Here is a 16,380-nt window from a genome sequence, read left to right as displayed (position 1 = left end):
GTAAGGGACATTAAAAAGAAAAACTTTATGGTCGCCGCCTTGAAGTTGGTGCACATTTTGAATTTTTTCACTTATATTTGCATCATGAAATATATTTCATATTTCAGTTTCAAGGATAAGATACAATATATATATAAATGTATATTTATGTAAATATCCTCACTCACATTCACCTGGCTGCAGGTTGTGTGGTTGTTCATTATGGGATGGATCGGTCAGCCGTTAAAACATTTGTTTTTATTAGAAAAACAACAGACATGGAAACAGTGAAACAGGGTATTTTTACAAGCAGTACTACAAAACACCTGGAAAATACTGCAATACTATCCAACAAGTACTTCCTGATATTTACGCAAATATTTACTTCCTCCGCCGCCCCCCCCCTCGTCCACACTCGTCGCCATGGCGACAGACCGCTAGAGAGGCGGGGCCTCTGAGGGGGCGGGGCAAAAAAATGGCAGCCAGAAAAACAAACTGCCGGTCATCACCATGGTTACGGGTCACATGACCCGATGAATCACAGACGGAGACACTGTGGACACACACACACACACACACACACACACACACACACACACGTAAAAGCACAACTCAGACACACACATGTACGACACAAGTACAAAACACACAAACAGAACAACAAACAGACACACACACACACACACAAAAACACACACACATCCGTAAACGGCCGAGGTGTCAATAAAGTTGGATCCAGGAAGTGTGTGTGTGTGTGTGGGGGGGGGGGGGGCTGCAACCAGCTGAGAAGGTCAGGAGCCTCTAGAAGAGACGACAGTGGAAGGAGCTTCAGGAGCTCCATCAGGACCTTCTCAGGTCCTCCTGGGACCTTCTGAGGTCAGATCAGGGCATTTTAAGGTCTAATTGGGACGTTCTGAGGTCCGACAGACGCTCTCAGGACCTACCAGGAAGTCCTGAGGTCCTGAGGTTGGACCAGGGTCTTCTAAGGTCGGATTGAGATGTTGGATCAGGTGATGTAAGTCTGACCTCACAGCGTCCTGATCACACCTTCCAATGATGCCAAATCAGGACCTTCCAACGTCCAGTGACAGTGCTCTAAGGTTGAGTCAGGGTGTTTAAGGTCAGATCAGGAGAACAGATCGGCTGTGGAGGACCAGAAGGACTAGAAGGACCAGAGGGACCAGAAGGACCAGAAGGACCAGGGGGACCAGAAGGACCAGGGGGACCAGAAGGACCAGAGGGACCAGGAGAACCAGGGGTACCAGAGGGACCAAGGGGACCAGAAGGACCAGGGGGACCGGAGGGACCAGAAAGACCAGAAGGACCAGGGGGACGAGAGGGACCAGGAGAACCAGAAGGACCAGGGGAACCAGGGGCTCAGATGTTGTGCTTCAAGGTGGGGGTTTAACCTTCATAAACCCAGTTCGGGTTTCTAGCTTCATGTTCGTAGTTCCAGAAGACAGACAGACACACACACACACACACACACACACACACACACACACACACACACACACACACACAGGGAGAATGGAGCCGTAGAGGAAGTTGCTCGGCGAAGGAACATGAGGTCACTTCCTGTTTCCATGGACTCTTCTTCTGCTGTTATTGATCAACATCAACTAATCTTTTATTATTCAACGGAAACAAACACTTCAAGGAGAAACGACCGAGGAACGTCTGCAGATGCGTTTCCAGAACATCGATCCAGAAGGTCCAACCATCTGCTGGCTCCGCCTCCAGCGCCGGGCGCCACGGAAGCGTCTGGAATATTGAAACGGACTGAAACGTTCGGCGCCGCCATCTTTGATCGCCATGCTTCCCGCCAGCGTCGGGTCACGGCGCGCATGCAGGGGCGTGACCCGGGGTCAAAGGTCAGGGGGCGGGGCCTCGAGCAGTCGTCGTTTCCAAGGAGCAGAAAACGCAAGTTAGCGACTGAACTTGTGCGGTAGCCCCGCCCCCACCAACAAACACACACTGTACATTCACATGTGCATGCACACACACGCACACACACACACACACACACACACACACACACACACACACACACACACACACACACACACAGAGGCATTAAAGTGACTGGTTCCCCCCGCCCCCAAAAACAGAAGTCTGCAGTGAGTATCGCCCAGGAAATGGACACCCGGTGTTTGCTAGCGGTACTGCAGGGGCCCCAACATGGGGGCGACAGTGGCATGGAGGGACCGGGGGGTCAAAGGTCAACCCCTCGCCCCGCCCCCAGACCCTCCCTAAGACGAGGGCTTGCTGTAGCCGAAGAGTCCGACGGGCAGGTACTTGACGTGGGTGGGCCACTGAGCGGCCAGCTGGAAGAACTTCACATCGGTCCACTCCACGCCGTCGATGGACACTAGAGGGAAGAGGAAACAACATGGACCTCAGCGAGGGGGAGGAGCAGGGCAGGAAGCCATGTCTGGGCCAAACTAGTGCAAATCCAGCAGGACTGTAGCCCCAAAGGGGCACAAGCCAGAGTTCCCCTTGAGCTGCTCCAGAGTTGGTTGACATGATGCAGAGAAGGAAGGTGGAGATACTGCGTGTCCAGGAGACCAGGTGGAAAGGTAGCAAGGAGCAGGCTTTAAGTTGTACTATCATGATCCTGACAGCAAGGGGAATGGGTTTGGAGTTATCTTGGAGGAGGTGTTTGTGAGGAATGGTCTGGAGATGAAGCCGGATAGATAGAGTGAAGTTAGAAGTTGAAGGTATGATGCTCAGTGTTGTTAGTGGCCACAGGTGGGATGAGTTAACAGAGAAGGAGATCTTCTGGAGTGAGTCAGATGGAGTGATGCAGAATATCCCCAGAGGTGAGAGAGTGGGAATTGATGCAGAGTTGGTGCAGGAAATAGAGGTGATGAAGAGGTTTGTTATCCAGGATAGGAACACAGAGGGACAGATGGTAGTAGATTTTGCAAAAAGGATGGAAATGGCTGTAGTGAACACCTTCTTCCAGAAAAAACAGGAACATAGGGTAACTTATAAGAGCGAAGGTAGGAGCACGCAGGTAGACTACATCTTGTATAGACGAGGTAACCTGAAAGAGATCAGTGACTGCAAAGTAGTTGTAGGTGAGAGTGTAGCCAGACAGCATAGGATGGTGGTTTGTAGGATGACTCTGGTGACAAGGAAGATCAAGAGGACAAAGGCAGAGCAGAGGACAAAGTGGTGGAAGCTGAAGAGGGAGGAGTGTTGCATGGTTTTCAGGGAGGAGTTGAGAAAGGGTCTGGGTGGTCAGGGTGAGCTTCCAGATGATTGGACAACAACAGCTAGTGTTATCAGGGAGACAGGTAAGAGAGTACTTGGTGTGTCATCTGGAAGGAAAGTAGATAAGGAGACTTGGTGGTGGAACGAGGAAGTGCAGGAGTGTATACAGAGAAAGCGGTTAGCAAAGAAGAAGTGGGATACTGAGAGGACTGAAGAGAACAGACAGGAGTTCAGGGAGATGCGGCGAAAGGTAAAGATAGAGGTAGCAAAGGCAAAACAAAAGGCGTACGATGACTTGTATGCTCGGTTGGATAGTAAGGAGGGTGAGAATGATCTATACAGGTTGGAGAAACAGAGAGATAAAGATGGAAAGGATGTACAACAGGTCCGGGTGATAAAGGACAGAGAGGGAAATGTATTGACACATGCTAGAAGAGTGATGGGAAGATGGAAAGAGTACTTTGAAGAGCTGATGAATGTGGAAAATGAAAGAGAGGCAAGGGTAGAAGAGGTGACTATTGTAGACCACAAAGTAGCAAAAATTAGTAAAAGTGAAGTGAGGAAGGCATTGAAGAGGATGAAGAGTGGAAAGGCAGTTGGTCCTGATGATATACCTGTGGAGGTGTGGAAGTGTCTAGGAGAGGCAGCGGTAGATTTTCTGACTAGATTATTCAACAGGATCTTCGAGAGTGAGAAGATGCCTGAAGAATGGAGACAAAGTGTGATGGTGCCTATTTTTAAGAATAAAGGGGATGTGCAGAATTGTGGCAACTACAGAGGGATAAAGTTGATGAGCCATACAATGAAGTTATGGGAAAGAGTAGTGGAAACTAGACTGAGAGCAGAAGTCAGCATTTGTGAGCAGCAGTATGGCTTCATGCCTAGGAAGAGTACTACAGATGCAGTATTTGAGAATGCTAGCAGGAACGTACAGAGGTCAGAGGGAGCCGCAATGTGCCTTTGTAGACCAAGAGGAAGCATACAAGGTAGATGGTTGTATGAAGCATTCTGGAGTGGCATGTTAGACTGGTGCAGGACATGGAGAGCCGTGTGCTGTAGGTGTAACACAGAGGTTCAAGGTGGAGGTGGGACTTCATCAGGGAGGAGGAGGTGGAGGAGTTTAAGTACCCAGTCAACAGTCCAGAGCAACGGAGAGGATGGAGAGGAGGTGGAGAAACATCTACAAGCAGGTTGGAAACAAGTGTCAACCAGAAGGAAAGGAAAGGCGGAGGAGACGGAGGTGAGAGCAGCCATGGTGTCTGGTTTGGAGACGCTGAGGAGAAGATGGGAGGCAGCAGAGATGGAGACGTGGAGGTTCCGTTTTGGGATGGAGGAGGATGGAGAAGATCAAGAAAGAGTCCATCGGAGGGACGGCACATGGTGGAGATGGTTTGGATGTGGACAGAGGAGGGATGGAGAAGATCTGGATAGAAGGATGAAGGTCTGGAGGAGGAGCAGAGGAGGTCTATGGATGGAGGAAGCGAGGACAGGAAGGTAGATGGATCGAAGAATCAACCGACCTTTGAGGATGGTCTGCTGCTGCTTGGCGGAGCAGATGAGTCTGCTGATGCCTTCGATGACCTGGCTCTTGGAGTCCACGTCCTTCTCCCTGGGCTTCTTTCCCAGGAAGATGGTGGGAACTGGCAACGGACGCCACTTTTAACTTTGAGCATTTCCCACAATCAGTCAAAGCTGCTCAGCACGCTCAGCATCCTCACCCTTCTTGTTCTTCTCCTTGGTGACCACGGTCATGGCCATGGTGGCGACCTGGGCCAGCGGCTCGCCGGCGCCCCCTCCTGGCAGCCGGCTGACCTGCAGCGAGCGGAAGGAGCTCTTCAGCGTGTTCTTGCATCCGGTGTCGCGCCGCTCGCCCTCCCGCCGCTTCTCGGCCAGCGAGGCCAGCCAGTAGTCCACCTGCAGGCCGATGGCGTCCACGCCGTGAGACATGCTGGGGCTCCTGCGGGGACGCCGGCGCCTCGTTAGATCGCGGCGAGGGGCCGGAACCAAACCCCTGGACCGGCGGGATACTCACCCCTGCGCCGGCAGGGCGCCGCCCATGGAGGGGGAGGACGGCGGCGTGGCCGCCTCCTTGATCCCGGTGGGCGAGCCGTGGGACGGCGGCGAGGTGGAGGGGACGGCCAGGCTGACCGCCACCCCCTCGTCAGGGTCTCCTGGAGACAAGCGAACCCGAGTGAGACCTCCGAGTGAGACCTTCTAGCAGGAGGGACGAGGCGAGGTCTCACCTGTGGGGGAGGGGCCGGACTCGATCACGCCCACCTTCACCACCTGGAAGGGGGGGGGGGGTGCCGTTAGCGCCGTTAGCGATGTTAGCGACGGAGGCGGGAGGAGTCAACGGGAAGGAGCTTACCCCGATGAAGGGAATGAACTTCTGGTAGGAGTCTTCATCTCTTCTGGAGGGGCAACAGCAGGGGGTCAGACAGAGTCTAGAACAGGGGTGGCAAAACTACGGCCCGCGGGCCACATCCGGCCCGTTGGTCTTTTTAATCCGGCCCGCCAAAGATCGGTACAGAATTCATACTTGATGGATGGGAATGATTGGACCAATGAAGGCTGGAGCTCAAACAGGAGATTATTTCATTTTTGGAGCTACTTGAGAACACTTTCCTGAGCCGAAGGACACAGATTAGCTTTGTGATTTAGCATTTACTGCTAACACACATGAATGAACTGGACGTGAAGCTACCATGAGGGAAAAAACGGTTTGAGCTCGAAATGCAAACAAACGTCAGAGCCGGTTTTATTTTCAAAGCAAATGTCAGGCAATGTTCAGATGACTGTCAAATCTTAAAAGTCAATGCGGCCCCTGAGCCAAAAAGTTTGCCCATCCCTGGTCTAGAAGGTTCTGAGGTTCTACTTCCTGACTCACGTCCGGTGCTTGCAGGTCAGCATGGCCTCGGCGATGGGCAGCTGGTGGGTGAGTGCCGCGCCGCCGATGTACTGGGAGATCCGGCCCGCCACGTCCAGCTGGTCTGGAGGCGACACGGAGGACACGTCAGATGGTCAGATGGTCGGACGGCTGGTCGGACGGACGGCGAGCGCAGCTTCTACCGCTCTGCGGAGGCTCCGCCCGGCTGAACACGTCCCTCCACGAGCCGTCCAGGAAGGAGGCGCTGTAGCGGTTGTCGAGGGCGCCCAGGTGCTTGGCGACCGGATGGGAACCTGGACGAAAGGGTCGGAGGTCAGGATCGGGACCCGCGGAGAAGACGGAGCGGAACGGCCGTCCGGCAGCTCCCTCACCCAGGGGAACCACCAGGAAGCGCATGTGGTTGAGCCAGTCGGACGTCTTGCTGGCGAGCTGCGTGACGAAGAAGTGCAGGATGGCGCCCAGGTAGCTCTGGCTGCCCACCGCCACCACCTTCACCGCCCGCGGCATCGAGGAGTTACAGTTACAGCTGCGGACACACCGGAGGAGCGTCGGTTCCAGCCGGCTCTCACAGCTCAGGGAGTCTGGAGCTGCAAGGCTGCACTGGAAGACGCTCAGCAGGACTTACAAGATACTTGCTCTTCACTGACACAAGTACACCTTAAAGAGTTACAACTCTTCAATTACACTTCAATTACTATGCAGTTACTGGGCTCTGGAGCTCCTCCACCCTGATTGGCTGTGGACTCGGGGTCTGTGCGGCCCCAGAACCCGACCTGGTCTGCTCTTGCAGAAGAACACTCACAACTTCTGGATCCGGATGAGGACGGCGGACAGGACGGCCTGGATCTCCGCCGTGGAACACGTGCAGACCACCGGGTGCCTCTGGACCTGCAGCTGCTCCACCACGTACTGCAACACAACAGGAGGGTCACATGGGCGAGCAGCAGGTCCTGGTCCTGGTCCTGGTCCAGGTCTGAGAGCAGGACCTCACCTGCCCCTGCCAGTCGGTGCCGTTGACCAAGATGAGGCTCTCGGGCAGCGCCGAGTCCGACAGCAGGATCTGGTTCAGCTGGTCGTACACCGCCTTCCTGAGCACCTGCACACACACACACACACACACACACACACATGAGCCGCGGTTCTTCTGGACCTCCTGGTTCCTCGCTGGTTCCTCGGCCTCACCGGCGTGCCGTGGCCCAGCTCTGGAGAGCGCTCTGAGTCGGAGGAGTTGGTCCGCTCGCTGAGGGGTTTGGAAAGCTGCCGCTCCTTCATGGGGGTGCTGCCGCCGCCACGCTTCTGCCGGGGGGTGTGGCCTCCGTCCAGCCTGGGGGGGGTAGAAGGTCAGCGCCGGCTTAGGCCCCGCCTCCTGGGCGCCGTGCCAGCCGCAGGCTAACGCCGCGCCTCGGAAACCACGAGCGAACGCGTCAGAAAGACTGGAATGATTCATAGTGGACGAGTTAGGGGGCGGAGCCTGACGCGACTGGAGGAGGGGCGGAGCTTAACCTGCACCGCCCACCTGTCCATCATCCAACGTTCACCGGACGATTCAGAGCATACAAGTCAAACTCAGGCTCGTGGGCCACATTTGGTACGCAGTGTGACTGTAACTGGCCCGCGAGATCATTTTACATTATCGTTGCACTGATAACACAATACTACACAATACTGCACGATACTACACAATCCTACACAATACTACACAATACTACACAATACTACAGATCCCACAATGCATCGCTTCTTTTCCCGCGTCAACCAAGTCTAGCTTCTGCTGCTGTAAGTTATTGCAAAGATAGCCGGTCACGACGACCAAGAGAAAAGTTGATTCTGAAAACAGAAGAAATAACGGACATTAAATCAAGGGACGACTGGAAAAGACGTTTTTGTAAATGTCAAAGTGAAACCGACGTGAAACTGCTGTGGAACAAAGATATTGGACTTGCGGCCGACGGAGCGCCGGCCATGTGCAGTGCAAGAGGTGGAGGAGTGGGAAGGATCAGGTGAAGGTGCTGGAGGAGAAGTTCACCGGAGAGGTAACAGCGTAGCATCGCGTCAAACACCAGGAAGCGCGAGGTGGCAAAGATCTGGAGACGGAGTTTTGAGTTGCTTAGCAACCCTTTTGGCGTCGATGTGGAAGCTGCAGCTGTGCAGGCTCAGATGGAAGCGGTGGTAGATCAGGTCTGCGAGAAGCTCTTCTCAGTGACCAGAACCTGAGGTCCGTCCGGAGAAGCTCCACAAACAGACGTCACACCAAACAAAACACACTTGTTTCCAAAACAAGCTGCCAGGCGTCCAAGAAAACTAACGATTCGATTGGTTGATGCTGAAAAGCAAATGTTTTATGTACATTTCCTGGTTTTGTAGCTTCTTCATATTTCTAACTTGGATAAATTTGACATGAGATATTTTTATTGAGAGAAAAATCTTTTGGGATATAAAAGATTATTTTTTACATACATTAACATAAAAACAAAGGGATTTGAATGTTATTTTGATGTTTAGTTGTTCATAGTTCTAACTTGGATAAATTAACGAGATAGATTCTGATGGACAGTAAAATAATAGATAGAAGTTATTTAAGTTTATTCCAGAATAATATTTCTGTCCCCCTGGAGCCGCTGAGCTTCACACCCCTGGTTGTGGGAGGACGGAGAACATGGAGAGAACATGGAGAGAACATGGAGAGAACATGGAGAGAACATGGAGGTCCAGACGGGAGAACATGGAGGTGGTTCTGTTACCGTGGTGACGGTGCGTTCTGGATGTCGGTCCTGCTGGTCTTCAGAGGTGTTCGAGGTTTCTCCACCACTGACACCGTGATGCAGGGGCCGGCCTCGGCCTGGAGCTCCTGGTCAGTCAGCTCCTACACACACACACACACACACACACACACACACACACACACACACACTGTGTCATCTGCAGAGCTTCTCTCTGTCCCACCTCCTCCCACCATCTCCTGCTGGTACCAGTGTGTCCGTCTCAGAAAGCGCCTCCTCCAGGTTGCGGCTCCTGGAGGGCTTCATCTTCTCCAGCGAAGGTGTCTCCCCCTGCTGGAGGACCAGAGAGGAACGCTGTCAGAACCTCTCACACCCATGAAGAAGAAGCGGCGGCCATGTTGGCGGGGCTCACGGGGCTGAAGGGGTCGCGACCCAAACTGCCTTTGCTGTTCAGACTTCCGATCTCCGTCTGGGAGCTGGACTGGGACATCCCCTCGAAGAATGGCCTGGAGGACACACACACACACACACACACACGTCAGGTGAGTGTGTGTGTGTGTGTGTGTGAGTGTGTGATGTGTGTGTGTGTGTGTGACCTGAGCTTGGGTTTAGGCGTGCTCAGGATGCTGTCCGTCTCCTCCATCTCCGGCCCGCTGTCGCTGGGGTTGTACATCTCCAGGCTGTCGTACAGCTCGTCCAGGTCCTCCTCCACCTCCTGGATCTGCTCCCTGGACACGTGTTCCAGCCCGAAGCCCACCTGCACACACACACACACACACACACACACACACACACACACACACGAACGTTAGCCGCCTACACGCCTACCAATCAGGAGCGGGCGCAGCAGCCATCTTACACACATGACATCATCAGGGGGTTCAGTTGGCCACCAGGGGGAGACATGGGACCAATCTCACACACACACACACACACACACACACACACACACACACACACACACACACACACTGACTTAGATATGACCAATTTCAGACTACACACATCCCAGTGTGGAATCACTAAAGAAACACACACACACACCCGTTCCTAGTCTATTTTCATCAACATTGTTTTATCCCTACTGAGCTCCAAGCTGGAACACACACACACACACACACACACACACACACACACACACACACAAACACACAGGCACACAGGCACACAGGCACACACACACACAGGCACACATCTTTAAGAACACTAATGAAAGTTGCAGTGATGAGTGTGTGTGATGAGTGTGTGTGTGTGTGTGTGTGTGTGTGTGTGTGTGATGAGTGTGTGTGTGTGTCTCCAACCTCATCGGTGACTTTAAACCTCTTCAGCAGGGCGACGAACTTCTGCTTGATGTTTGGTTGCTATGGAGACAGAAGACAGTGGGTGCAGTGAGGTTGTGTGTGTGTGTGTGTGTGTGTGTGTGTGTGTGTGTGTGTGGACTCACCCTGGTGATGGCGGCGTTGGAGGGAAGCTTGCGTCGCGGCTTCTTCTTCCTCACCTCCTCGTCTTCGTCGTACAGATCCTGATGAGGAGAGACGGCAGAGGTCAGAGGTCGCCATATTTGTAGTTCTATTTGTAGTTCCACTGTCGGACCTCAGAACCTCCACCCTCTTCAGCTTCCATCGGGCACAGCTAGCTGCTAATGTTAGCATAAACACGTGCTCTGCGGTTACCACGGTTACCCTCGGACCCGTCCTCTGACGCTTCCTGCGGCGGACAGGAAGTCCCGGTCGAGGGGCGGAGCTTAACCGTCCCGCCGTGACCCCGTACCTGTCCGTGGACGGGGTCGTCGCTGCCCTCCTGCTCCGACGAGTAGCTCTCCTCCTCCTCCTCGGAGTAGTTGTCGATATCCGGGGAACGATCTGCACACAGAAGAAGGGACGCCTGAAGAAGGTGAGGAAGGCGGCGCGACGGGAGGCGGCGGCGCCGGCGCGTCCTGACCGGACATCTTGGCCTTCGGGCCCTCGTGGTCGATGGGCTGGCTGGACAGCGAGTAGACCCGGACCTCGGCCACCGGCACGGAGGCGTCCTTCAGCTGGCTGTGCAGACCCAGGACCTGGGCGCCCTCGCTGGGGTGCTGCATCACCTGCAGGAGCACCAACCGTCAACACCGTCAACAGCGTCAACAGCGTCAACACCAACAGTAACTTCAACACCGTCAATAATATCAACACCATCAACACCAACAACACCGTCAACACCATCAGTAATGTCAACACCGTTAGTAACATCAACACCGTCAGCACCGGCGCCCCTCGCAGGGGTGTCACGCCGTCGTAGCAATAACACACCTAGCATACTGTTCTGTATGTCATTCATTGCCTTCAATGCTAACCCTGCGCCGGAGCAGACCCCCGCTGTGATTGGACGGGGTTCAGCCTGGACCAATCACAACCCTTCACAGGTGAGGAACCCCACACAGACACATGGAGTCCATATCCAGAGGCCCTCGGTGGGAATCCAACCAGGGACCTTCTGTCTGCTGGGCGGAGGTGCTAAACACTGCACCTTAATATGTGGCTTTATGGATTCAGTGTGTGTGTGTGTGTGTGTGTGTGTGTGTGTGTGTGATCGTAGCCGCCTTGGGACATAATTCAAAGAACAAACATCACATGAGCAACAAAGGGATTAGAGGGTAGAATGGACTGGACCTTGCCCCCCCCCCACACACACACACACATGGTCATGTGATAAGGTGTGTTTCCCACAGCTGCTCCAGTGACCACCTTATCACCAACATTCCAGAGAAGTCTTAGGACCTCGAGTTCAAAACAAGTTTGGGGGCGGGGTCAGAGTGATGACCTCTGACCCCGCCCACTCCACTCCACCCCCCCGCCTGACGGCACACCTCGGCCATGTTGATGAGCCCCAGGGCCAGCGTCTTGTAGCCCAGGATGGTGCGGTTCTTGTACCTCTTCCGGCGCTGCAGCATGATCTGCAGCTTGTTGGCATCCCTCTTCAGGAAGTGGGGGTACTACGGGTACAAGTACGTGAGTAAGTAAGGGTAGTACTAATGTACATCAGGGGATAGTACTGAAACACATCGGGAAGTAGTACTAACACACTTCATGGGGTAGTACTGATACAAGTCAGGGAGGTAGTAGTGATAGTACATGTCAGGGGTAAGTACTGACACACATCAGGGGGTAGTACTGAAACACATTAGGGATGTTGTAATGATACATTTCATTGGGGAGTACTGACACAGGTCAGGGAGGTAGTAGTGATAGTAAATGTCAGGGGTAATTACTGACACACATCAGAGGGTAGTACTGAAACACATCGGGGAAGTAGTACTAATACACTTCATGGGGTAGTACTGATACAAGTCAGGGAGGTAGTAGTGATAGTACATGTCAGGGGTAAGTACTGACACACATCAGAGGGTAGTACTGAAACACATTAGGGATGTTGTAATGATACATTTCATTGGGGAGTACTAACACAGGTCAGGGAGGTAGTAGTGATAGTACATGTCAGGGGTAATTACTGACACACATCAGGGGGTAGTACTGAAACACATCGGGGAAGTAGTACTAATACACTTCATGGGGTAGTACTGATACAAGTCAGGGAGGTAGTAGTGATAGTACATGTCAGGGGTAAGTACTGACACACATCAGAGGGTAGTACTGAAACACATTAGGGATGTTGTAATGATACATTTCATTGGGGAGTACTGACACAGGTCAGGGAGGTAGTAGTGATAGTACATGTCAGGGGTAATTACTGACACACATCAGGGGGTAGTACTGAAACACATTAGGGATGTTGTAATGATACATTTCATTGGGGAGTACTAACACAGGTCAGGGAGGTAGTAGTGATAGTACATGTCGGGGGTAATTACTGACACACATCAGGGGGTAGTACTGAAACACATCGGGGAAGTAGTACTAATACACTTCATGGGGTAGTACTGATACAAGTCAGGGAGGTAGTAGTGATAGTACATGTCAGGGGTAAGTACTGACACACATCAGAGGGTAGTACTGAAACACATTAGGGATGTTGTAATGATACATTTCATTGGGGAGTACTGACACAGGTCAGGGAGGTAGTAGTGATAGTACATGTCAGGGGTAATTACTGACACACATCAGGGGGTAGTACTGAAACACATCGGGGAAGTAGTACTAATACACTTCATGGGGTAGTACTGATACAAGTCAGGGAGGTAGTAGTGATAGTACATGTCAGGGGTAAGTACTGACACACATCAGGGGGTAGTACTGAAACACATTAGGGATGTTGTAATGATACATTTCATTGGGGAGTACTGACACAGGTCAGGGAGGTAGTAGTGATAGTACATGTCGGGGGTAAGTACTGACACACATCAGGGGGTAGTACTGAAACACATCGGGGAAGTAGTACTAATACACTTCATGGGGTAGTACTGATACAAGTCAGGGAGGTAGTAGTTATAGTACATGTCAGGGGTAAGTACTGACACACATCAGGGGGTAGAACTGAAACACATTAGGGATGTTGTAATGATACATTTCATTGGGTAGTACAGGTAGTACAGGTCAGGGAGGTAGTAGCACTAGTACACCTCAGAGGTTAGCACTAATACACTTCATGGGGTAGTACTGATACACATCAGAGGGTAGTACTGGTACAGGTCAGGGGTAGTAGTACTGATACTGAGCCGGGGTCACCTCAGTACTCTGAGAAGTAGTCACTGTCCAGACAGATTCAAAATGAATAACTAGCTCGCAGGCTAACAGCTAACTGTGAGGCTTTGATTGGACAGTTGAAATGGGCTGTACCATCTGTGGACATGACAGAGGGGGTTTATGTGTCATTGAGACAGTACAGACCAAGTTATTTTCCAGGAATCACCATGACATCTGCGTTTTTTTCACAAACAAACGTGTCGACACGTTAGCCTAGCGTCCTCACCTGCAGGGAGAAGGTGAGCTGCAGGTCGGTCTCCGTCAGCCCCGCCGCCGACAGCAGGATCTCGTTGGAGCGCAGGATCCTCTTGGAACCCTGAGGGGGTGGAGAACCGTCAGAGAACGGAGAACCCGACCTGAAGAACATCACGGTTCTCTACACGAGAACGCAGGACCGCCGCAGGTCACGTGACAACGACGGCCTCTCTACTGGTCACCATCATGGTTCCTGTTCACACCCACGGACCAATCAGGTGCGACCAGGAAGTGACCGCTTTGGTTTGAGAGCAGGAGGTCAAGGAAGGATGACCTCCTCCCAGGACACGACCAGCAGATCTAGCAGCCCTGAGCAGCCAGGTGGGTTCTGCGCCAGGCTCCGCCCCCTCGTACCTGCAGCTTGACGGCGATGACCACGGAGGTGAGGTCTTTGTCCAGCTCCTTCAGCATCACCAGCTTCTTCAGGGTCAGGTTAAACAGCCTGCCGGGGACAAAGAGCATCCAGGTGAGCGTCGACGCCGAAGCTCCGCCCCCTGCGCTCAGGCCCCGCCCCCAAAACACACGGTGAACTTCCTGGAAGCAGAAGGCGAGGAGGTTGGAGGTCTGCAGCCTCCAGGGTGACCTTCTCCTCCCCTTGACTCACTCCAGACCAGGAGAGTACCACACCGTCGCCATCTGTCGCCATGGCGACCGGTGACGAGACAGCGATTTCCCGTCAGCGTGCCTGCGTGTGTGTGTGTGTGTGTGTGTGTGTGTGTGTGTGTGTGGTTAGAAGAAAAGAAGGGGGGGGGGCTGCCAGACAAGGAGAGGAACTGCAGAGGTGGGGGGGCGTTACCGTGGAGACCAGACACTGATGTCATTCTTGTCAGGAGACACATCACACCCTCAGTGAGGTTCCGTCAGCCAATCACAGGCTGACATGAGCAGCCGGGGGGCGGGGCTTAACCCGGACCGATCGGCTGTCAATCACCTGAGCGTTGACCTTCTCATTCACCTCTACGGCCAGAGATATTCATGAACCTGTGATGGAGAACGAAGGTGGACAACATGGAGACGCACCAGGAGATCCATCGCCATGACAACCGTCACAGGTCTCAGGACCTGCTGGTGGAGAAGAGTGACCTTCATCACTGAGGAAGGCTGGAGAAGATCAGGAAGGTCTACCATGTCAATGAATTGGGAGGCAAACACACAACCATCACACCTCCTGGAACTGGTGTGTGTGTGTGTGTGTGTGTGTGTGTGTGTTTGGCACAGTAGTCTATTTCCAGCCGTGCACGTTCTGTTGCTTCACACCAGAAGGCGTCTCAGCAGTGTGACAGGAAATTGGTGTGTGTGTGTGTGTGTGTGTGTGTGTGTGTGTGTGTGTGTGTGTGTATGTGTGTGTGTGGGGTGGAGGGTCGGGAGGGTGAAGAATGCTCCGTGAGGCATAGAAGAATAAAAAGGGCATCGGGTGTGTGTGTGTATGTGTGTGTGTGTGTGTGTGTGTGTGTGTGTGTGTGTGTGTCTTGACCCAGCATGGATGAATAAATGTTTCATGTCCATCTGGTTCTCGCAGGCTGCAGCTTTCAGCTCGGAGACGAAGGAGGTGGAGAACGTCTGCCTGGGAAGCAGAGGAACCTCCAGCTTTGAGGAACCTCAAGCCTGAGGAGAAACAAGCAGGAAGCAGCTCCAGCCTCGGAGACACGGCTAACACATGCTAACAGACCACTGAGCCAGGCTAAGACACAGCTAACAGATGCTAACAGACCGCTGAGCCAGGCTAAGAAACAGCGAACAGATGCTAACAGACCGCTGAGCCAGGCTAGGACACGGCTAACACATGCTAACAGACCACTGAGCCAGGCTAAGACACAGCTAACACATGCTAACAGACTGCTGAGCCAGGCTAAGACACAGCTAACACATGCTAACAGACCGCTGAGCCAGGCTGAGACACAGCTAACAGATGCTAACAGACTACTGAGCCAGGCTGAGACACAGCTAACAGATGCTAACAGACCGCTGAGCCAGGCTAAGATGCAGCTAACAGATGCTAACAGACCACTGAGCCAGGCTGAGACACAGCTAACAGACGCTAACAGACCGCTGAGCCAGGCTAAGACACAGCTAACACATGCTAACAAGTTAAGCAGAAAGGTGTCATCAACAGTCGGTGGAACGAAGGCATCTGGAAGTGTCAATGGAACGAGTCCTGATAGAACCTGGTACAGCTAGCTTGTACACAAAGCCGTGCGAGGCCCAGCTGTTGCCATGGAGGAGTCGGACCGCTAGACCTTGTTAGCGCCGCCCTCCGGTTCCTGCTATGTTCTCAGTGAGGTTCTACCACAGATCTGGAGAACGTCCACCTTCACTGTCTCACTTGTCCTCCTCCTCCTCCTCCAGGTCACGTAGCTTCTGCTCACCTCCTCTTCAGTTTGCTCCACTTCCTCCTGACCTTCACCACCGCCACGGGGAAGCCGGACCATCGGCTCGCCGAAGGAACGGCAGCGACGGAACCCGAGGGAGCCCAGGGTTGAGCTTCTGTTGAAGGACCTTCACACCCCTGGACTTCTTTGGATCAAAGAAGGGACTCTTCAAATGGAGGAGGGGATTAAGAAGGAGGAAGAGAAGAAGAAGAAGAAGAAGAAGAAGGAGGAAGTGTTGGACGGGAGGAGGAGGTTTTTCTTTTCCTAAT

The 16,380-nt window shown here is 53.0% G+C and overlaps 1 protein-coding gene across 1 annotated transcript in view; it reads right to left on the bottom strand.

The window, feature by feature from the left end:
• Window positions 1-219: 219 nt before the first annotated feature.
• Window positions 220-16,380, bottom strand: part of pacs1b (phosphofurin acidic cluster sorting protein 1b) — a 21,564-nt gene continuing 5,403 nt past the window's right edge. The window contains exons 2-24 of the mRNA XM_086165291.1: window positions 14,097-14,184; window positions 13,714-13,803; window positions 11,654-11,779; window positions 10,747-10,891; window positions 10,576-10,667; window positions 10,250-10,327; window positions 10,107-10,166; window positions 9,402-9,562; window positions 9,218-9,311; window positions 9,055-9,138; window positions 8,827-8,948; window positions 7,268-7,409; window positions 7,077-7,181; window positions 6,888-6,994; window positions 6,457-6,611; window positions 6,268-6,378; window positions 6,086-6,188; window positions 5,567-5,609; window positions 5,442-5,484; window positions 5,231-5,369; window positions 4,917-5,155; window positions 4,719-4,838; window positions 220-2,350 (exon numbers count right to left, since the gene is read on the bottom strand). Coding sequence (XP_086021417.1) covers window positions 2,232-2,350; window positions 4,719-4,838; window positions 4,917-5,155; window positions 5,231-5,369; window positions 5,442-5,484; window positions 5,567-5,609; window positions 6,086-6,188; window positions 6,268-6,378; window positions 6,457-6,611; window positions 6,888-6,994; window positions 7,077-7,181; window positions 7,268-7,409; window positions 8,827-8,948; window positions 9,055-9,138; window positions 9,218-9,311; window positions 9,402-9,562; window positions 10,107-10,166; window positions 10,250-10,327; window positions 10,576-10,667; window positions 10,747-10,891; window positions 11,654-11,779; window positions 13,714-13,803; window positions 14,097-14,184 — 2,566 coding nt within the window. The 3' untranslated portion in view covers window positions 220-2,231. The remainder of the gene's footprint in view (window positions 2,351-4,718; window positions 4,839-4,916; window positions 5,156-5,230; window positions 5,370-5,441; window positions 5,485-5,566; window positions 5,610-6,085; window positions 6,189-6,267; window positions 6,379-6,456; window positions 6,612-6,887; window positions 6,995-7,076; window positions 7,182-7,267; window positions 7,410-8,826; window positions 8,949-9,054; window positions 9,139-9,217; window positions 9,312-9,401; window positions 9,563-10,106; window positions 10,167-10,249; window positions 10,328-10,575; window positions 10,668-10,746; window positions 10,892-11,653; window positions 11,780-13,713; window positions 13,804-14,096; window positions 14,185-16,380) is intronic.

This window comes from Fistularia commersonii, chromosome 19 (assembly GCF_037954325.1).
Source record: "Fistularia commersonii isolate RoL2024-O1a breed Wild chromosome 19, RoL_Fcom_v1.0, whole genome shotgun sequence".
NCBI lineage: Eukaryota > Metazoa > Chordata > Actinopteri > Syngnathiformes > Fistulariidae > Fistularia > Fistularia commersonii.
The sequence above is the reverse complement of the archived record's forward strand: the minus strand, read 5'-3'. Positions and strand labels throughout refer to the sequence as shown.